Source organism: Micropterus dolomieu, linkage group LG15, assembly GCF_021292245.1.
Source record: "Micropterus dolomieu isolate WLL.071019.BEF.003 ecotype Adirondacks linkage group LG15, ASM2129224v1, whole genome shotgun sequence".
NCBI classification, from domain to species: domain Eukaryota; kingdom Metazoa; phylum Chordata; class Actinopteri; order Centrarchiformes; family Centrarchidae; genus Micropterus; species Micropterus dolomieu.
Window position 1 is genome coordinate 22585422 of NC_060164.1, and position 22376 is coordinate 22607797.

Consider the following 22376-nt stretch of genomic DNA (forward strand, 5'->3'; position numbering starts at 1 on the left):
TGAGAAAGGCATAAGCAGTTTTCTTAGTTACTTCAAGGATAGTCTACCTGTCTCTATCTCCATGGCAGATAGAGGGATGGTCACACTCTTTCCGGTCTCTCTGTCTGTCACAGTGAGTCCCGTCATGGATCCCTCCTCTGGCACCTCGCTGGAGGTGTCACATGATGCTAGAAGACCCCCTCGACATTTCCCAACACACACAGTACTGGTCTTATAACGCCTATAATGAAGAGATGGGGGGAAGAAACATTTCAGTCAACAAATAATTGTATCACTTTTTTAAAAATATATAGTTTTATTAAGTTTTGGCTTTCATGTTTGCTCACATGCTGTTAATTATGCCACGACTGCAGCTGTTGCCTCTCTGGCTGGATATTTTTACTGTAAGCACCAATGATGGGCTTTTTTTGTGTTACTATGAGAGCTTGTCTCATAGTAGACAGCCAGGCCTGTGATGCTGTGGTTTTCACTGTCAGTATGCTTTATTAGGCTCCTGCTTCCACTGAAGTGCTGTGTGTTACTGTCTGACAACATGGTCTTAAAAAAAGCTTCAGTGTTTGTAGTTGGACTGTATGCTGTGTAGTACACTTCCTGCATAGGTTGTCTCCTGCTCCACCAAAACATCATCAGTAAAAAGTAGACTCCATGGGCACTGTGAATGGCTCGTGTTATTTATTGCTGGCCAAACATGTTTTAAACCCAAACATACAACATTAGAACTAAAGGGTCAACTCCAGACATTTTCTAAAACACTAGTTATTACAAATATGCCACCTCAATACATTGGACTTGACTCTTCCACCCTATCTCACTAAAAAGTTGCTCTTTTAGGCATGGGTCAGTGATGAGCTGGCATTTTGGGCCAAAAAGGGCAAAAATAAAATTATCAAAATGTGCAACCTCACTTCTCATGTCTACCACAAATGATAATAGTAAATAAATCTATATTGACTAGCAGCTATGTACAGCGTGCTAACCTCTACAAACCAGCTGTATTCTAACGTTAACATAGCTATCCTTATTAGCTAGGCTCCTTACATGCTTGCTTATAACTAAATAGATAATAACTTTCACTTCAGTTTTTTCACTTCAGTTCACTTTTGTTTCTGTTTGTGAGAGAGAGGGAGCGAGCGCTGCATGTGGCTCTGAAATGAGTTATGGTTTTACTCATATTTAATAGTTTGTGGCAGTCAGCGTTGTTATTTTGTCGTGTCGCCACAAATAAATCAATAAATGGGAAACCCTGCAGTGTGGTGCGGATTCTGGACTTTTTATGTCATCTTAGTTCTGATAGTGAGTGTGAGTCGCCTTAATATCGACGCATAAAAAAACAATCCCTGATCTTCCCTTCAATCGTCAATAGCCGAAATGATAACCAACATATTCCCAACTTGTAGCCCACATTGGCCCACAGTGTGTCATGTGTCATATGGAGCCAGCACCCTACAAACCTATTAGGGGATCACATGAACATGTTGGCTGCATTACCTGTAAGCAGGTATAATCTGTGCGAGATCTTCCTTGTATTGCTCCAGTGCTGCCCTTGCAGCCAGAGGCTCTGCCTGACCCTCAAGACCAGCTAGGTGACCCAACACCTGGGTGTCAAATGCCGCTCCACTGGCCCAGTGTCTCAGAGACCTGGAGGAACAAAGTAAGAACAAAACAAACTCCTTATGACCACTGCACAATGTGCTACTGCATATGACTGTACTGATAGTACTCAACTGTGTCAACTGCTCTACTCTGTATGCTTTACTTTATTGTATGCATGCTGCTCTACTGTATGATACCATCCTCAACTCCACTGTGCTCACTTCTACTGTATTCTCTCACCTGGAGTCACAGTCTCCCCCCAGCAGACAGGCCTTCAGCTGTGTAAGGATGAGGCTAAGCTGGGCCTCAAGTCTGATGGAGTCCTGGATCAGCCTGCTTTTGTCACTTAGGTTGATCCTACAGCGCTTCAGGTACTCCTCCATCACCTCCTGGAGCTCCGAGACTCTCTGCTGAAGACAATAATTCATGAGTGGGAACTTTGTTCCAATAATCCTGATTTTTCAGGTTTGGCGGATTCATTAGTGTTGTACACTTTCTGTGTCCCTTCATCACGTTCTGCAACCTTTTGTAACTTTTTCTTGTTACACTCAAACAGCTGACAGTATTCATTGGCAGGCTGATGAACACAGTTTGCTAAAATGTACAGTATCAGTAAATACTGCAAATACAAGAATATATTCTGTTTTAATATTTCAGCAAACATTACTTTTACAAATTCCCTTCATCATTTTCTATCAGAGGCTTTACCTGGCATGATGATGACCCCGCTGACTTCCCTTTCACACCTGATGACTGCTTTGATGATGTGTAGGCCATGTCCATCACCATAGTAACCACTAATCCCACCAGGCCGGCCAGGCGGGGCTCATCTGAGAAGCTTGACAATCGGCCGATCAGATCCCTCAGGTAGGTCGGCGCCCTGTTCTCAATGTCGCCCTTCAGCTGGGTGAAGAGAAATGAAGAGAAATGTTCATGGCATGCTTAAATGGTAACTGTTTCTTACCATCTGTCTCAATAAAATAAAAAATCTTGGTGAGTAGATTGCGCTCCCTTCTTTTTAAGAACTGTGAAAAGCATTTAGTCATCATCATATTGCTCCTTGTTGGCCACTGTATTGATTTGTAACCTTTGAACATCCCCAACAGGACTGCATTTCTGGTACTTCTGGTGCTTCATTTTGCACTATCGCTCTTTTTTAAACCGTCTCAAGGTTGAACATCTTTCATTCCCGTCCTGTTCATCTCCATCTACACTTTATGACTGAATGGTTTTAAAGGTGAAATCAATGAGAAGCTCACCCGCTCAAGTCCATTTCAGAGGGAACAGGTCACCTAATGTTTTGTAGTCATTCTATCTCTTCTCAATGTTTTGCTCATATACAGGTGCATCTCAAATAATTTTAATATCGCTGAAAAGTTCCATTTTCTTTCTCTAATTTAATTAAAGAACGTTAAACTTTAAAATATTCTAAACTCATTACACATCAGTTTAATATTTCAAGCCTTTTCTGTTATAATCTTGATGAATACGGCTTACAGCTCATGGAAATCAAAAATCCAGAATCTCAAATTTATAATACAGAAATGTCGACCTTCTGAAATATATTTTAATTCGGGGCTCCTTTTGCACGAATTACTGCATCAATGCGGCATGCCTGAAATGTATCAGTAAATATTTTATACACAATCAGCCTGTGGCACTACTGAGGTGTTATGGAAGCTCAGGTTGCTTTGATAGAGGCCTTCAGCTCGTCTGTATTGTTGGTCTGGTGTCTCATATTTTCCTTTGGACAATATCTCATAGATTCTCTATGGGGTTTAGGTCTGGTGAGTTGGCTGTTCAGTCAAGCACACCATGGTCAGCAAACCAGTTCCTAGTGGTTTTGGCACTTTGGGTAGGTGACAAGTCCGGCTGGAAAAAGAAATCAGCATCTCCATAAAGCTTGTCAGCAGATGGAAGCATGAAGTGCTCTAAAACCTCCTGCTAGACGGCTGCGTTAACTCTAGACGTGATAAAACACAGTGGACCAACACCAGCAGATGACATGGTACCCCAAATCATCACTGACTGAGAAAACTTCACACTGGATTTCATGCAACTTGGATTCTGTGCCTCTGCACTCGTCCTCCAGACTCTGGGACCTTGATTTCCAAATGAAATGCAAAATTTACTTTCATCTAAAAAAAAGGACATTGCACTGAGAGATTAAAGACTCAGGAATGATTTGGGGAAACATTTGCAGGTGTTGAGTTAGTTACCTGATTAGAGCTCTTCTCAGGTCAACATTTCTCTATTCTAAATTCATTATTCTAAAATTCTGATATTTTGAGATACTGGATTTTTGATTTCCAAGAGCTGTAAACATTAATCAAGATTAAAACATCAAGATTGCATTTTTCACTATATGTGTTATGAATCTATAATATTAATTCTAATAATAATTTTTTTTTTTTTAATGCACCTGTACTGTCACACTATCTTTTACATCTTATGAACCTGTTGCAGTTGTTCCTGGAGGCTGGCCGGGGAGTCAGAGCCCTCATCGTTATTGGCTAGGAGGAGAGGGTGGACGACTCCGAGGTCAGGTATGGCACCGCCTTCCAACATGGCGTCGTAGAGGAGAGAACCAATTGCATCCTTCACTTGAGCAATCTCTTCTTCTGATGACAACAGCTGGCCCATAATGATGTCTGTATGCGTGGTGAAAACCAATAAATTATCCTAGTTTATGGCAGCATCTGAGGAAGAACAGAAAAGAGAGAAAACTGCAGGTAATACTGTACAAAAAGAAACCTTCAGTATTCAATAACTGGTGCCAACATCAAACCACACACTCAGATAATATAACAGTGTCATTACAGTTTGTGTACTTGTTTTAGCCAAGACACAAGCAAAATATATATTTAATTAATCCTATCAGCAGGACGTAACATTTTCCTAAATACCTCCAAAATAGCACCCATAGCATTTCACACCAACATTTCAGCAACATTTCAGTTACATTTAATCTCTCTGTCAATGCAGAGTTGTTTTTTTGGCCAGCCGGCCTCTTTCTTGCCTCGTCACCTCCCCTCTTCCTCCTCTGTGCCCCACCTGCAGTGAAGAGATTAACCAAGACAACACAGCAGCAGCATGTAGCTCAGCAGTAAACCTAGACCTCCCCCTAGCTGCAGTCTCCAGGAAATGCAACTGCAGGGTGGGGGTTTGTCATGTCTTTAAGGCCAAGAACGACAGCCTGTTAGGGTTTGGTCTTATAATAATGTCTGTATGTCTGATTGTAATCTCTATCTGAGAAGGTTTTAGTTGCCTTTGAGAATAGCTGTTTTGCACTCTTTCTTAAGTGAATGCTTGATACAGAAATTAAACTAATCCTCCTTGTGCTGGGGGACTCCCTGGAAGAAGCCAGCGGTCCTTGGGAATGAAAGTAATAGCTACAAACTCTTTATGGCTGTGTTAAACATTGACAAAATAGGCCAAGGGCTTTCAGCTTTTTTTATTTAGCTAAATGGAACAGCGGCCTTGGTGGTGGTGCGATGTTGACTTTTTTTTTTACTTGATAAAATGTGGTGCAACGGGGATTTGGGATTTTATGTGGCGTGAGAGATGTTCTTTGCTAACTGGGACAAAGGCTTGTTCACTGTGAGGCTTCAGGGTTTTGTGTGTATCACAGCCGTAGCTGTAATGAAATGCCCCACACTGTGTAGTGGACTGTAGCTCAGGTTAATGTGGATGTCTGGCCTATTAATCATTTAGATTAAACCTGCCAGACCTCCCTCCTTATCCTGGAACTTGTTTTTCACAATCAGTGTTTTAAAAGGATTTAAAACAATTACAATTACAATTTAATTTTGCAGAAGCAGTATATGCCATGTTGTGTGCTGACTTTGAGTGGAAGCCACGTCCAGCACTATTCTGTTCGATAATTTAGGTACAACAGAAGGTAAAAGAAAAAGTCTCTCTCATGATATATATTAACGTATAATGGTAATTTCATTACATTATAGAGAGTACTGTTGTGACATTTAACTGATTCTTTCAAGCTGCTCTAATCAATGTTTTTATAATGAAGGTGCTCTTTGTACAGTCTGTGAAAACAAATTTCCTCCACTGAGGACAATAAAGAATGAATCTGAATCTGAATCAGAATTAACAGTGAATTAAATGACTATGTGTAATGTGAAAGGGGTAGCTCATTGTGACACATCCACAGAGAATTATCACCCAATATTTCAGTTCCTCTAAAATCTTCGGAGCGTTTTAGCATCTTTCAGCTCATTGTGTTGGTTTTTACTGTCTGCATCTTCAATGTTTTGGTTCAGTCTCAACGCTCTCATATCATTTATTCAAACAAAGTACTCAAAGAAGGTCACGTCAGGGTGGTCTACATACTGCTCTCCTCCCATTTTTACAATGATATTGGACTTTACTGTAAGTATACCAAGGTGTCACAGTGAATTTGACAATCATATGTTGATGGTTAAAACATTTAAAACAGCGAACTTAATATTCACACAGCATGCACAAAACAAACCACATACAAACACACATTACTTTTTCATATTTCATCTCCTCTCCCTTCTTTCCATACATTTTTCTGTCCCTCCAGTCTGCTTTCCATCCTCCTGCTCTCCCCCCTTTTCTTCCGTTATTGTTGATTTTGATAGCCTCTGTCAGTTTGATGCTGTGTTGAGCTCTACCACTGGTGGGTCTCTCTCACTCTCCCTCTCTTTCTCTCTCTACGGATGCTTGGCCCTGTCGACACACACATTCCTCTGAGAGCAGTAAATATTTAAATCACTTAAAACTTTAGCTTCAAACACATACACACACATACATCAGCACTCAGAAATGGACATGGCTGCACATATACATGGTTAAGTGGTGAAAACTCAGTACGGCTTTCGCTCAGATTTTTCCGCTTTTTCTCTTTGTAAAGGTCTCATTTCCATCTGAGAGTGAAGTGAGGATGAAAGAAAATAGAGTAGAGAGGAGGGCAGGAAAGAGGTGCAGAGAGAAGAGAGAGAAGGGAAGGACGAAGGTCAGGAATAAAAAAAGGAATAAAAGATAAAGTAAAGGAGATGTTGACAGAAGAGATGGCTTGGAGGAGAGTGACAGATGACTCAACCTACCTTACACACACACACACACACACACACACACACACACACAGTCTGGCCTTTTAAATGACAGCCCTCTTGAACCTCACCAAATATTAATCATCATACACAGAATGTGTAATTTTACAAGATAGTGGAACTCAAGTCATTTTCAGTTAGAAAAAAAATATTTACAGAGTGGACCTATGAAATTTAAGTGTCATTCATTGTGTAGATAAGCAACCTAGCCCAATCAAAGACAAAAAAAGTTACTGTATGTCTGTGTCCATGTGTCTATGTCAGAAATCCTTGTTGCTGAAATCCACTGACCCCATTTTGTCATTTAGGTTTGGAACTGTTGTGATATATTTATGGATCAGTGGGACATTGTCCTGGACATTGTTGTTATTTTTTTAATTGTGTGACCAAAAGTCAATCTTCTCCATTAACATTCACAAGTTAGCTGTGACAAAAATTTAAATAAAATAGGAGTGAAAAGAAATATGTGAAGACTGTAGGCCACTGGGATGCTCAGCTCCCTTGTGTTGTAACTCATACAAATATATATATAATACATTTCTGGCTATAGAGATGCCAAGCTCCAAAAAATGTTATATGTTAAATGTAATAACTTAAGCACTACTTCATTTCTTTCTTTCTACAAATGGAATTGTGTCAAGTTAAGGTCAACTGTGTGCTTGTTATTCTGCTCGTGTGGATCATTATTTATGTAGAACTTTAAATCTGCTCTTTATCCTCCATATTTTACCAACACAAATTACATGATTGCCCCTTTCAAAACTCATCATCTTTGAGCTTTGTGGCCAGGGCTGCACTGATTATTCCAACATGATGAAGTTGTAAAACAAGATACTGTTTTCTTTGCCCTCCTCCTTGCCCACTATTGATGTATTTATCCTGTTCCCTCCATTTCTTTTCCCCCCCTCCTCATCATTTCTCCTCTTCTCTTTTCTTCTCTGCCATCCACCATATTATCCCCTCCCTCCCTCCGATCATTTATGGGGTGTGGAGGAGAATAAAAACAAGTTTAATGTACAGTAATACATCATGCCATAGCTGGTATGCCAGGCGGCATCCATTTTGTGGAGCTGTTGTGTTCACTTAGCAGCAGTGGGGCTAATTATTGCAAATGGCAGATGTTGAAAGGAGTATTAATGTCTCCTTTCTACATGGATAAGTCCAATATTATGGGCTGAGGAAAATAGTCACTAAACTTTAAAGAGGACAAGAGTGACAAAAGGGGGAATTTTGTCTTGTTGGGTGAAAGCCCCATAAATCCAACTAAAAAATAATGTAATCATCATTCTTCTCGCAGCCCAATAAAGTTTACTGGGAGACGCTGGATGGTAATTATGTGACACACAATGTGTCTAGTATTTTTGACAGCAGAGAAGTTAAAGTTGAATTTTTATGAAAGCTATTTGATATTGCAAAGACTAAAATACTCAGTTTTCCTTGTAAATTACATTATTTGCCAAATGGGTGATGGAAGGCATTTGTAAAATAGAGAAACGGTAAACTTGACATGACGGATCATGACTCCTCTTTCAAAGTGGAGATTCTATTGACACACCAAACGAAGATGGTGACCATGGCAGACATATACTATACGTGGCATATATATACATATACTTGCTAAACATCAGCGTGTTAGAATTGTCGTTGTGAGCATGGTAGCATTCTGATGTTGGGATTTAGCTCAAAGCATTGCTGTACCCAAATCCTCAGAGCAGCTAGAGTATCTGGAGTCTCCTCTTTTTAAACCATTGAATATCCCAGAAGTGAAATGACTTCTGTTGTGATCTGGCACCACTGGCAGTCAAGTGAAGAAGATGGGCTATCATATCTGGACTAGCATTCGCATTAAATCAGTGGGAATCAAATCCCATTCAAATTCCATTGTGGGCAATATTACATCAATCTAAAGTAATATCCTTGTTCTCTGCGTAAAGATATTCACTTAAGCTACCATAATGCCTCACATTGTTAGGGGAATACCCTACACTGAGGCAGGTTGCACCAGCCTGTTGGTATTTGACGGGTTCATTGCACAAGGCAACAAGCAGCACAATGTTTATACAATAAAGTAAGGAAATACACTACGTTTGAGGTCATTAAAATGTCAGAGAGAAAAAAGATGGAGATTAAAAGTGTTAGTGTGACAGGGCATTAGGAAAGGCAGAGATAAGAAAGGGATTTTGAGAGTGTTGACACACAGATAGAAGAAAGATCTTCCCAACAAGTAGTGAGTGAGTGAGTTTTGTTCGAAAGCACTTCCGCTCCAGGGTCTATTAGAAGTCTCCTCTCAGCTTTGGACACCTGTTCAGAGCTGCCTTCAGGTAATACACTGCAGCATAGGTGTATGTGTGTGTTGTGTCTCCCCGATGTGTATTAAATGTGTATATGTGGTGGACCTGAACATTTGTAGTTTGTTGTTGTCTTGTTGAAAGTGTGTGTGTCTGAATACCTAATGTGTGCACTGAGGCATTTGGGTATTAAGTGAGTGTATGCGTGTGTACGTGTGCTGATAAGAGCTCCCAGTTCAATCCATGTAGCCCATTAAAACTAATCACAGAATGAAGGTTTGTTGTGGCCTTTGCGCTGTTGTATATCACATTAACGTGCCATTTTTACAAGAACATTTATATAAACAAGTCTGAGCACCATTGGCATTCACACTGTGATAAATGTTCCAATCGATATGCAGATAGTTTCTGTTTGTAAATCCACGTTTCCAATTTGTTACATCAGTGACCTTTTCAAATGTGTGAGAGAGACCCTTGCTGGCCAAAGCTAGTCACTGCAGTCTGATGACTTGTTTCCGTTTCCGGTGTAAACAAGTCAATATGGCGACGTTCACAGTCAAATAGGAGACATGCCAAACTTCCACTAGCAGATGTGAGAGTTTGTTGATAGTAGTGAACACGGTGTACAACATAATGACTGAACCTGGAAGTTTAGTGCGCTACTACTGCACCGCCGGAAACGGGATGGAGCCTTTCTTAATTGAAGAGGTGCAGAGGAAGCTGGCAGCTGAAGATGTGAGTGTTTCTTGTCAGTGAAAAGACAAACCAACGGTCCCAAGGGGTGTTCAGGAATCTGTTCGCCATAAATTAGTCTATTTGATATAGAAGGTGGACATTAACCTTGGCATACACCCTTTGTTTTGTACGTTACCTGTTTTCAACCGGTTACCGGCATTTCACCGGTGCTGCGTCGAGTTCTGCGTGCCCGCTGAGAATTGCATGCACTTTCTTCTTCTTGGGAGTTTGATGGCTGTTCTTTAAATGTTTCCAATTGCATGCACCTCACGGGAGGTAGCACTTATGCTGAGAAAAGAGGGGGATGCAAATCTCGCAGGTAGCCTACAATTTTTGTTCTGCCGAATTACATATGCATATGCATCCACGTCTTAAGGTCATTTTCTACGAAAGCGTATTGATTCGCCAAAGAAAAAAAACAACACTTTGAGGTGGTCTGCCGTCACTGTGAAGTGACATAACTCAGTGGAAACGGCAGGTTTTCTTTAACATCAATATGAATTCAGAGAAAATTCAGTGAAAATATTTAGAATTTTTTTTGAAAACTCGTATATTACTTCTGCCACACCTGTTGATTACATTGTGTTCATACTAATATTCGTGTAATCCACATTAGGTAACCAGTAATCAGTACTTTATAGTGTCTCATACAAAGAACAAAATAAAAGCAGGTAAAATCCAATAGCGCAGTCGTTGTCCACTTTAGCTGTAGTGTAGGTCAGTGATGACTAACTATGCTTCTTTAACCTTTCTCATAATTACGAGATCCTGATCTCATCTGACACATTATCTCGTAATTATTATAAAATATGTCATAATTACGATATGATAAGGTGTCTTACTTACTACTATGGTATACTTTAGTGCGTGTGTGTGTGTGCGTGTGTGCAGATACAGCAGATTCCAGGTAAAACATCAGAAGAGTGCAATCTTAGGAACAGCTAAGATACTGCGCAGAACCCTCCAACTCCCAGGACCCGAGCTTGAGGATGACACATACCACCCTGCAAGGGGTTAGAGGGGGATTAATATTATATATATACATATATACTGTGTGTATATGTGTGTATATATATACTGTATATATACTGTGTGTGTGTGTATGTGTATATATATATATATATATATATATATATATATATATATATATGTGTATATGTATATATATATATGTATATATGTAGTCTCCCCAAGTAAATTGTTCAGCTGAGTTGGTTAACGGTCCGATCCAGATGCATCTCGTTTCCTGATCACTTTTGTGATCAAAGTTCCTAGCTGATGGCTTTAACAATAGCCACACTTAAATATATTGGATATGTTACGTGAAATAGCAACTCTGGTGGTGTACTATAGGTGTACTATATTTTTATGATGTCAGTGGAGGTGATTTTTGTTTCAGGTGAGTGCTATAAAACACTACGGCAATATCTTAACAGCTGGTTTATTTTTCACAGACAAAAATAACTATTTTTGTGTGTACTTTAAGGATCCTTCAACAAGATACATGCAGCCGAGACTGTTCAAATGTCGTTAAATTTGGCTGCATGATGAAACACTAGCCTACTGCTTTTGTTGTTTTGTGTGTCCAGGTTTGTCAGGTGCCAGGTAAAGTGTTATTCAGCTCCTCTGCGGCGATCAACAAAGTCTCTCTGCAGCTAAAGGCTGCAGAGAGACTCTTCCTCCTGTTGAAGAGAGACTCGCCTGTGCGGATCTCTGTCCACACCAGCCCAGGTACCAATATATGGCACATATTAAAAAGTATGCCCAAACCACCTGCCACATTAATTATCATTTTTGTATTGACCTCTGTGTTATGTTCTGTGTAATCTTCATAGCAAAGGCAGCCTCTGTGCTGCAGTCCAGACTGTTGGGTGACAAGAATGAATGGACCAGTGCTGTAATGACATGGAGCCGCCTGCAGGGGGAGCTGGCGGACAGAAGGACTACTGTCAACACACCAAGCACTGCCCTGGGAGGAAGGTGGAAGAGGGAGGAGGGGAGGAGGAGTGAACAGCAGGGGGAAGAGGAGGAGAAGTGTGATGTGGAGACTAGAAAAAGTACAGAAGAGCAGAGGGAGGAGGAGAGTGGGAACGGGAGACAGGGAAGTGGCGAACAAAATGGAGCCCCGACACCGGTGAAAAAGAGAAAGAGGGATGATGAAGAAGCGGAGGGAAGGGAGGTTGCAGCTTTTGACTCTAGTAGTGAGATTAATGAAGAGGATGAGAAAACATCTGAGAGAGAAAGGAGGAGAGAGGGAGAAGAGGAGAGGGAAGCGGTTATGGAGTTTAGCAGCTGTAGAAAAAGGGGTAAACATGGAGCGATATCAGGAACAGATTTCAGTGGCGGAGAACACGCAGCAACAGGACAAGACCACACTGTGGAAATTAGCAGAAACAGGAGGATGGATGACTTGCCAAAGGACTTCGCTGTAGAAAATGTGGAAAATGGTAATAAGATCATCATACCTTCTGGTTTTATTTCATCTTGTATAACATCAACTTTTAAGGTTAACATTTCTGTTTCTTTATTTCCTTCTATCTTCTCCATGTAATAAAGTGAAGACTACAGGAGAAAGAGATAGGACACTACTGCAACCCAGCAGGATCAGACCAGAGCCTTCTCTGGTCCCCGTCTCTTTTAGGATTAGCTGCAAGTGTACTGGATCTCTGTCCCGATACTTCAGCACACAGGTAGTGGAAGTTAAAATACACATGAAAAAGCAGTGTGAAGAGCATTGTCTCTGGCAAGTGTGTGTAGGTTAAGAAGTAAGAAAAGACATGAAACAATTAGTTGTCGGATTGTGACTGTAATGAGCTGTACATCCATCTGTTAATATGCACAGCAATGTTAACTGGAGGTGTGAGTTGCATAAATAACTGTCTATTATGTTCAGAGGAAAATTGTGTGTTTGCCTGTTGTATCTAATGTAGGAGGTGAGCAGAGTGATTGGAGTAGGTCTGAGCAGACTGCTGGGCTGGAAGGCTGATCTAAAGAATCCACAGATGGAGGTAAACCTTTTCACTGTGTCAAAAAATCTATCTGATTATATTGATTTATGCCCAGACAATTTAAAAAGTAATGTGTTGTATGTTTTTATGGGCATAACAGGTGATATTATAAGTAAAAACTCCCTTTTAAGATAATGTTGTTGGCAGAGACTCTGCTCTCTTGCCTGTCGTTTCAAATGTATCATCATTGGGTTTTTACTGTTTTTTGCAGGTGAATGTTTATTTGAGTGATGACCACTGCCTGCTGGGGATTCCACTAACCAGGTTATTCACAGAAACATATTCTCTACATGTATTAATATTATTTATTACTAATGAATATATGCAGTCTTTTTGGTCCATCAAAGTCCCTAAAAGAAGCTGACTTTGAACACAGCCAGTCTGTAATAACAACATGCAATGCTGATATTCTCAGTGTTTTTGAATGTGCTTTCTCTTCTGCAAGTTTACTTTGTGCCATTGTTGTAGTTTCTGTGATTTCTTGGTGCTGTGTGGTCACTAGCCTCACTCGATGGCCAGAATGAAGGGTCACACACCAAATAATCCCAAACATGATTATAAAATCCAAATCTCAGAAACATAGTGGATTTAGACATTTCATATGGCAGCTGTAATTAATTTGATTAGCAGTCATAAGTAATGGGTCTTCTGTCTCTGTCCTTCAGGTTACCTCTGGCTAACCGGAGCTACATTAAAACCACAGGACTGAGGTCTACTGTCGCCTGGGCCATGGCCTCATTGGCTCCGATACAGGTACAAACACAGTAGGGCTGCACAATATATCGTTACAGCACCATCATTGCAATGTGCCGATGCGTAATAGTCACATCACAGGACATGCAATGTCAAGCAAGTAAATTTTACCCAAACACCTCAACTTTTTTGCTGCTTGATAGAAAAGGAAAACACGTAAAGTCATTTTCCATGACTAATCTACAAGAGTAGTCTGTCTGATGTAACATAATTTACGCTGATTTAAGGTTTCTTAGATACATGGAGTTTGTTGCTAGTGACCTCTAGTGTATCCCAATAATTCTATGATGCTTAATTATTTTCAAATAGAGCCATTGAAGTCATCTGGTGAAAGTTCCTGTATTTTTTGATCTCGTAATATATATCGCAGAAGTGAAAAATATTGCAATATCAGTTTTTTCCAGTATTGTGCAGCCCTAAAACACACACAGGTGCACGGTGAATGCTGCTGCTTTATTTATGACGAAACCACTTTATTATGCGTACGCTTTTGTTTATGTATGCACATCAGAAGGCATTATTAAATAATGCAAGCAAGGGCCTTCCTTTGGTCTAACTTGCAGAGCGATCTTCTGCCATTCTGAGTTTTTGTTTGTTTTACTAATCCCCTAAAACCAGGGCATGTTTAGACTCATGAAGTGTGACCATGGAGCTTTAAAGCTGTCATTTTGTAATGTTTACCATCATGTTTGTTGTCTCTAACTTCACAGCCTGTGTGCTAAAGCATTTGCATGCTCACCAGAAAGACTGTGATGTAATATTGCCCTTCAGTCACAGTCACATTGTCTGCAGTTGACCAACTGTGTGTTATCTCCTTTTTCTCAGCCCGGCTTCTGTGTGGTCGACCCAATGTGTGGGGTGGGGACCATCTTAATAGAAGCAGCTCATGAACACAAGGTCAGGACCTGTGTATCTGTCAAGTGTAGAAAGGTCTGAAAAGTGAACTTTTTAGGTTAGGGAAGAAGTTTTAGAATTGTTAAAAACATATAAAAGATTTGAATAATCGTCATTTTACACACACCTAAACATTTTATACAGTTGTTGACCTGTTTGTTTCACATTTATTCAGTGTTAATGCAAATAATATTGCTCAGAAATGCACTAATACAGTCTAATTGTAATATTTCCTAGTCATAGTTACTGCAGATTTTAATGATGTAATCAGTTTTATTTATTTTCATTTGACAATTCATCTCTGGTCTCAATGAAAATGTGGTTTTGTTTTTAAAAAATATGTATGAAGTTTAATGCATAGTGTGTACTTTTTAGCAATAATACTGTGTATACTGTTATAATCTGATCTATCACTCTCAATGGGATCTTCAGGATGCCTGTTTCCTGGGTGTGGATATTGATGATGGACAGCTGCAGAAGGCCAATGAGAATGTAGAGTTTGCAGAGCTAGAAAACAGAATACACCTACTGAAAGCTTCATCTATGGGTAAGAAGCCAGCACAAAATGTTCACTGGAATAATGTTAAATGTATGTAATTAAAGCTTTTACATTTTTAGCATTAAGCTAATGTTCATGTTCCAGAGAGAACGACAGCAGCTGCCTCAGTAAAATTATTTTCTGGGTAGGAGTTATTAAATTTGTGTATACCAAAGTAAATGGTCAAAAGCTCTTTAATATTATAATTTATTATTTAGCTCTGGGGATCCAAAGCTGCATCTTTTAGATAGGAATCAGTGAGTGCGAGGTGAGTATGGAACCTGCTGTCATGTATTAAATTACCTCTTGGCTTACCTGTCCTCCTCTGTGTGTGCAGCGCTGCCTCTGCCCAGCGCCAGTATAGATGCTGTAGTCTGTGACCTGCCATTTGGCAGAAAGTTTGGCACCAAAACCAACATGGCTGCCAACCTGCCACTCATCCTCACTGAGATGGAGAGGTTTGTGCCTCTGTGTGACTGTTTCAGTTGTTTCTTTTAGAGTTGTCCAGTGAATCAGAAAATGTTGCTAGTTTGTGTGTGTGTGTGTGTGTGTTCATGCACTGTGCAGAATTCCTAGTCGAGTTGCAGAATAGATCAGAATATATCCTAAACTGTATACAATTATATTTTGTCTTGTTATTTTTAAAGTAAAACTAAGTCTTTTTGATCTGTCCTTATTAATTTGTTATTTTGTTTAAAATGAGCATGAACAAATATTATCTATTCAAAAAAAGTGTTATAACTATAATTAATTTAATTCATGTTTGTTTGTCCAGAGTCCTCCGGATTGGCGGTACCCTGGTTCTCCTTCTGAGTCCTCAGTTATCCTGTCTCCTGAAAAAACTCCTGGTACAGAAAGACACTGGCCCAATGTTTAACCAGGAAACAAAGCCTCAAACTGGGATACAAGACTCTCCTTCTCTGTCTTCCACAAAGCAGCAGACTTTCCAAATACACCAGGGCGTCAAATCCCCACCTACCCAGGAAACAAGCTCTAAATCTGGGCTACAATACAGTCTGCCTCACCCTCTCTTCTCCCTTAAGCACCAGGCAACTCATAGAGTCAGCTTAGGCATGATAGATGGACTTATTCATAAATACGTCAAGATAGACACTTGATTGGTGTTGATGGGAGTTACATTTCAAACTAATTATTTTCTAGTAATTAGTTACTTTTCTCGTCATAAAAAAATAAGTAATGTTGACATGCCACACTTAAGTTAAACTGCTTTTTGTGTGTGTGTGTTTGTTTCCCTTCTGTTTTTCAACTGCAAATAATATGAAGAAATACATATTTTTGAAGAATTTTGAGTTGTGTGAATGTTGCCATTCCAGAGGTGAATCCTTCTTCCTATCTTACATTTAATTCACATTTAAATCATCAAAACTGCAATTTAAAAGAGCCTGATATGTAGAGTAGGTCTTGGATTGTGCATTTAAACGATTAGGCTGAAGTTATTCTTGGGGAGTTATTGTGTTCTTCAAAGTTCTCAAAACTGTAAACTCTACCCTGACTAAAGATGTCAAACTTTAATAAAAATGACAAATAAATAATTTAATTTATAAAAATAACTTACTGAAACAGCTTGGCACTATAATTGTTAGGAAATGCAAGTCAAACAAGAGTTGTGTGTGTGTGTGTGTGTGTGTGTGTGTGGCCATTTTCAGCTTCTGATTAATACATGTTTGGTTCTCTTGTGAGTATTAAAGCCAGCAAGATGGTGTACGTAAAATCTAAACTATAAACTACAGTGCATATTCATGCTAAAGAAGGAACGTTCAATTCAATGTTACTTATATGGCGCCACTTCACAACATAGCTATCACATCGCACTTTTCATGTACAGCAGGTCTAGACCGTACTCTTTGTGATATCCACATTGTCACCCAGTGCAACAGTTTGGCTCATTGGTGTGATTTTCATACATTTTAGACAACAGTGAGGTCTATTTATGACGCAGAAAGGTTATATGCAACACAGACAGTAAGCCTACTTTGTTTTGTCTTTTGTCGACCGACAGAAGAAAAATGTGGAATATCATGAACTATATGCTGTTAGTGGACTAAAATGACAACTGTAAAGTTTTCTGTTATGGGAGGTTTGTTCTGCCTGTAACAGATCCTATAGGCTGAATCACAAAGTTGCCATCTGCCACTGTTTAGCCCTGCTTAGCCCAGTTCTACACTGAGGGGTCAGACAGGGCCACATGGGGCTTAGTGTTTTCATTCATTTTCCCTTTAGCTGTAAACTTCCTGTGTTTGTGTTGACAATGCAGATTAGAAAACATGGCTTCACTTGCACCTTAAAAGTATTGATCCAATACTGCTGGAATTGATATATCAATACAGGTTTGGGTTAAAATTAGGTGTGTGGTTAAAATTTTCCCTGTAAAAACAAATTTAGCACGTGACTAACATTTCAGTTTAAGTAGTTTGATCACCACACTTAATCTAAATCTTAAATCTTAAATTCAAGAGCTCCAACTCCCTGGTCACTCCACGGTGAGGGGTACGCCATCATGTCCATTGCGCATGCTCAATGCGCAGTGGAAGCCATGTTGGAGCTACAGCGGACTCGGGCTGGTATTTTCTGACGCCGTATGTTTTTCTTAAAATATCTGTTCTCACACATTGTTGGGGCTCGTCAATCGTGCGCGATCGGCGCCGTAATCGGCAGTGGAAATGATGAACTCCAGTGTCGACCTGTCCCGGCGGAATCCGCAGGAGGATTTCGAGCTGATCCAGCGGATAGGAAGCGGCACATACGGAGATGTGTACAAGGTACAACTGCAGTGAGAGGAGTGGAGGTCCATTATCGGACACAGAGTAGACATAAATAGCTTTCCATTGGAGTCCATCGCAGTAGAAAACAAATGATGTAACCATCATGAGCTCGTTTCTGAAACAAGTTTTTTCCCGTGTTGATGTTTACTGATGCAGTATTTATTCTGCTTCTTATGCACCCAATTCCATTGTCGGACACGGGGTGTTTGCTGATGTTGAGTGTTATTGTTTTGGCCTTTCTGCCAGACATTGTGGACATCCGGGTTAACGTTAAAGAGATGCCATTTAGCTAGTAGCAAAATGTCTCTGCTAGTAGTTAGGCTAGTTACGGTGCTCGGTTGCCGAGAAATTATAAATAACCATTAGCAAACGTTGATGTTGACTGTAAGCCTCCAGTCGGAGCTCGGACGCACATCTGATTCTGTTGAGCAGAAATCATTATTCACTTTGTACTGTACAAGTGTAAGTCGTTACACATTTGCGTATGCAACGGCGACATGCTTGCTTACGCCTGTGATCATCGTGTAAATAATTATGATAATAAAGAAGAAGGATTTGGATGTGTCCGATAATAGACGTTTAGCCGCTAGCTGTCCGAGAACGGACGCAGTTAACGTGATAGCATCACGAAGCTAAATGCTTTGAGCTGTTTCATGGGAACACGGTGACAAAATGACAACAAGCAGTGATTTGCCACCTGTACGGGAACACAAATTGAAGCAGAGACAAGTTAGTAGGTTCACCATCAATCGTGATATTGCACAGCTTTTCCTGAATGTGTTAAAACTGTCTCCGTTTTGCCGTGGCAGAGACTGACAGCTGCCTGGCTACAAATCCAGTTTAGCTGAGCAAGCTACAACAACAACTACAATATCAACACCCCTTATTGGTATTATTCACTTTTAACATGAGACGTTACAGTTACAAAGGAACGGGGGTGTTATTATCTATGTCTGATTTATGTTACGTTATAGCTGTTAGCTTCGGTCCTACACTTTACCAAGGGCCTGTGTTGGGAGCAGACAGCCTGCATCCCAAAGGAAAGGAAGTTACAACCAAACTCCACCACAGTCACTTCGGGTGTCACCATGTTTCTTATATGCCACACTGAACAACTTCAGTCATAATCATATAACACAGTTTAGTAGAAACAAAGCAAGGCTCTAACAGGTTAGGCTAAATTTATAGTATCACAGAAAACAGTTTAAATGCTGCACAACATAAAGAAGTTGCACCATGCAGGATGTGGTTGCTGTAAATTCATAGATGAGCCCTATAGACTTAAGCAAAATCCCTCTAAAATACTGTATTCACACCATATCAGATAAGACAATACCATAAAGTATGAACCACCACATTATTACTATTGAAAACAAGTTACTGAAATATGAAGATGTTTTTTATAAATTCTTGATGGTTTTGGATACATTGTTATATTAGCCTTACCCGCTTGATTTGCACATCAGCTCCCTGTAATATATCAGTCAGGTTATGTAAGTTAAATATCCACTCTTAGCCCAGTAGTTGTTTGTGTTGCAGTCACACTGTAGAGGAATTTAATTTCACCGCTGTGTGAGGGAAAGGCTTTTGGCAGACTGGAGATTAATTAAACACTTCAATAGGACTGGATGATGTTTGGTTAACCTACTATGCTCGTTGTGGTAATTACAGGAATATAAGTGTATCCTAAAGACTAGAGACGTGAAAGATTTCTATTCTTTTTGAATGTAAAGCTCCAAAAATCCCGGGACATCCCTCATTGTTTCTTCCCTTTCTTATGTTTCCCATAGTGTTTCCCTCCCTGCTACAGCTAATCTATTTTGTCTCTAATTTAGGTACAGTGCCTTGCCTTGTTGCCGACACACAAGTCTGACAGGATCTATCAGCTCATTGCTTACAATCATACTAGACCTGTCACAAACCCTAGTTTGTAGAAATAACAGGTTTTGCTTGAGGACACTTGGGCGATCAAACCTGAAACCTCTGGATTAAAGGATGTGCTTCTGGGCGCCAGGGCACTTGGTAAACCTCTATTGATGCCTATATTTGGTTATACCTCTGTGTGAAACTGTGGCTCGGATAGGAATGTTTAAGCAGGAAACAAATTGCAAACTCTAGCTAGCTTGTTTTCTCCTCTGATTGCCGCTTTGCCTCTTTGTCTGTAAAGGAGGATTGGCTGATAGTGAGACTCTCCTCCTGACCACAAGATCACAGCTCCGATCCTTCAAAGAAGGTGCTTGTGTGGTACAGTACACTGGTATCTTGTGAGGGAGCTTAAGCTACCAATACTGTGTCAATAAACGAGGCAGTTATCATGATAACATAAAATACCTTATCAGTATTTAAATCATTTAGCAGCACCCTAACAGGCAGGCTGAGGCAGGGTTTACTTTTACAAACGCCCCTGAAGCAGTCTGGTTATAAAAAGAAGAAGAAGAAGAAGAAAGAACAGCATTAAGGACTGTTTGATGTATCAGTGTTTCATACTGTATGGATCATGGTACTTATTTAGTTTGATACTAATGTAAATCACAATTTTACCATCCAATTTTCTTTTCAAATTAAGCCAAATTGAGATTTCTCCCAGAATGATCCCTGAAATACTCGACAATACCATGTGAGCAGTGTGACTTCTCATCGTACAGTCCAGTGTGAATAACACCAGACATGTTCACATTTGATTCACTACTCCTAAGCACAAATCATTAGCTTTATGTCGATATTGCAAGCAGTCGCCCTACTACTCATTCGCATTGGGGCTGACAGCACTGAGAGATTTCCAACTTTTAAACCTGCATTAAGCTGCTTCTCACTTTTGAGGCTTGCAAGATGAAGACAACAGTTTGATTCATTTAATCTTTGCTGTAACGTGATGCCACGAGCACGCCGTGCACAGCATTATGTTTACCAGTCTTACTGGAGAAGAGAAATGAGAAGTGGCGAGCCCGGTTTTCTACAAAAAGTCTGCTTGATCACTGATGTTAAACATTCCACTGGATTAATTTGTCATTTTATGTGGGTGGAGTGGACCCACCCTGCAGTTTGCGAGTTGGACTGGCTGGTTTTCTCAAGGTGACAGTGCTTGTGGCTTGGAAATGAGGAAGTAGAGGCAGGCAATGGCCTTCGGTGGGGACAGAGATTCATTAATGACAAACCAGTTTCAGTAGCAGTGAGTGTGCTCCAGAAACAGCCCGGCCATCTGGGTATTTTTGGGATTTACGTAAGTGGCAAGCAATGCTTCCAGTCTTCCTTTATGCCTGTTTACCAACACAGTTGTCAAATACCCCAAAGCTGACATGGTTATATGGGGCATGTAATCAATATAAATAAAGATGATAAAGCAGAAAATTTGGCCATATTGTGGGTTTCCTATTCAAATCCCCTTAAACTGCACTGAAATCTTTTCCAGATTTAACAAGGATAATTAGCCTTCCTTTGACTTAGATGCTCCACGTCCACAAACATGAAGGCCTTCATCACTAGTCTATGATTGATGCCATATTAAAAAAAAAGCTTTCTGTGCATGCATTCACGCCCTTCAAATGTATTCAATATAAGACTGATGTACTTAACAGTGATAAATGTGGCCACGGTTTCCTCTGGCCAGACTTCTGTGGGTGTGTGTGGCACAGCTGGGCAGCCGTGGTCCAGGAATGCAGGAATCTTCACTTCCTGCGTGTGCGTGTGTGTGTTCATGTCCTATTGTTTCACACTCAGGAGCCTACAGCTTAACACACACACACATAACCAGATGATTGTATCGTCACACGCATAGACACACACGCACTGATGTCTGCAGAGTCACAATTGAAGCTGCTGGCCCTGAACCATCCTGTTTTTGTCACTGTTCCTCCAGTTGTTAGCTCACTGAGGTGGATATACAGAACTCAGCCCGCTTTAACAAAAGCTCTGAAATTTATTCCCCATCCTGGCGCTCTGGTTTCTGTTCGCCAAGTACAGTTAATGTACTGTGCAGGAATTTGTCGCGGCGCCATTGGTGCAGTGACATATTGATAACTTGCATAGTTGCACAGTAGTTAATGACACAGTGTAGGGGCGAGGGACAAAACCAGATGTACCAGTAAGAATAGTCTTCTGAAGTCATTTTACATTCAGCTACTGTGCTCTCAGGCAGCAAGGTATTAAGTCTGGCTTCTGTGTTAATGTTACAAAAGAATGCGATGTATGTAAAGACCTTCAATCAAGTAGTGATCTCATTAAGTATGTTTTTGTTCTTTAAGTCTGAAATTTTATCTTATCTACTTTTATTTTTTATATTTTTCATTACATTTTAAAAAGTCCACCCATCTTTTTAGAAATGAAATATGTTTAGTCTAATAAGTTTATCTAATATGCGTTCACAGCCTAATGTGAAATTATATTCATTCCATAACAAATTAATATCTCCTGCTCACATCTCTTAACTTGTTTGGGCATTTGTTTACATAATTCAATGTGGTTCACATTACCTTGAGATGAGGTGTAGCCAGCTATTTAAAGTATTGTTGAACCATGTTAATAAAGTTTAATACAAGATCCTGTAGCCTGTATTAGAGAAAAAAAAAGATTAATAAAATGTCTGCAAGGATAAGCTGTTGGTTTGCAAAATGTTTGCAGTGCAGACAGTGAATGGTTGTGTCAGTCTTCTGCAGGGTGGGTCAGTACAAAAGAAATGATGGTTTGGAAGC

General features: G+C 40.1%; 3 protein-coding genes across 3 annotated transcripts in view; 2 read left to right on the top strand and 1 right to left on the bottom strand.

The window, feature by feature from the left end:
• The window catches only part of LOC123984523, a 7157-nt gene extending 2520 nt beyond the window's left edge, over positions 1 to 4637 (bottom strand). The window contains exons 1-6 of the mRNA XM_046071444.1: positions 4500 to 4637; positions 4051 to 4292; positions 2302 to 2496; positions 1834 to 2003; positions 1489 to 1638; positions 48 to 220 (exon numbers count right to left, since the gene is read on the bottom strand). Coding sequence (XP_045927400.1) covers positions 48 to 220; positions 1489 to 1638; positions 1834 to 2003; positions 2302 to 2496; positions 4051 to 4236 — 874 coding nt within the window. The 5' untranslated portion in view covers positions 4237 to 4292; positions 4500 to 4637. The remainder of the gene's footprint in view (positions 1 to 47; positions 221 to 1488; positions 1639 to 1833; positions 2004 to 2301; positions 2497 to 4050; positions 4293 to 4499) is intronic.
• A 4851-nt stretch (positions 4638 to 9488) lies between these two features.
• On the top strand, positions 9489 to 16458 carry thumpd2 (THUMP domain containing 2). Its single transcript, XM_046070737.1, has 11 exons — positions 9489 to 9712; positions 11302 to 11443; positions 11548 to 12159; positions 12269 to 12402; positions 12643 to 12720; positions 12932 to 12984; positions 13386 to 13473; positions 14299 to 14370; positions 14800 to 14914; positions 15243 to 15363; positions 15681 to 16458. The coding sequence occupies exons 1-11, from the start codon at positions 9611 to 9613 to the stop codon at positions 16021 to 16023; spliced, it is 1860 nt and encodes a 619-aa protein (XP_045926693.1). The 5' UTR covers positions 9489 to 9610; the 3' UTR covers positions 16024 to 16458.
• A 1000-nt stretch (positions 16459 to 17458) lies between these two features.
• LOC123984524 (mitogen-activated protein kinase kinase kinase kinase 3-like) overlaps positions 17459 to 22376 on the top strand; it is a 51363-nt gene continuing 46445 nt past the window's right edge. Inside the window, exon 1 of the mRNA XM_046071445.1 lies at positions 17459 to 17685. Coding sequence (XP_045927401.1) covers positions 17587 to 17685 — 99 coding nt within the window. The 5' untranslated portion in view covers positions 17459 to 17586. The remainder of the gene's footprint in view (positions 17686 to 22376) is intronic.

Coding starts and splice junctions, on each gene's coding strand:
- thumpd2 (XM_046070737.1), top strand. CDS start 9,611: ATGACTGAACCTGGAAGTTTAGTGCGCTACTACTGCACCGCCGGAAAC. Junction 12,403..12,642: donor CCCGATACTTCAGCACACAG/GTAGTGGAAGTT, acceptor TATCTAATGTAG/GAGGTGAGCAGAGTGATTGG. Junction 14,371..14,799: donor AAGCAGCTCATGAACACAAG/GTCAGGACCTGT, acceptor TGGGATCTTCAG/GATGCCTGTTTCCTGGGTGT.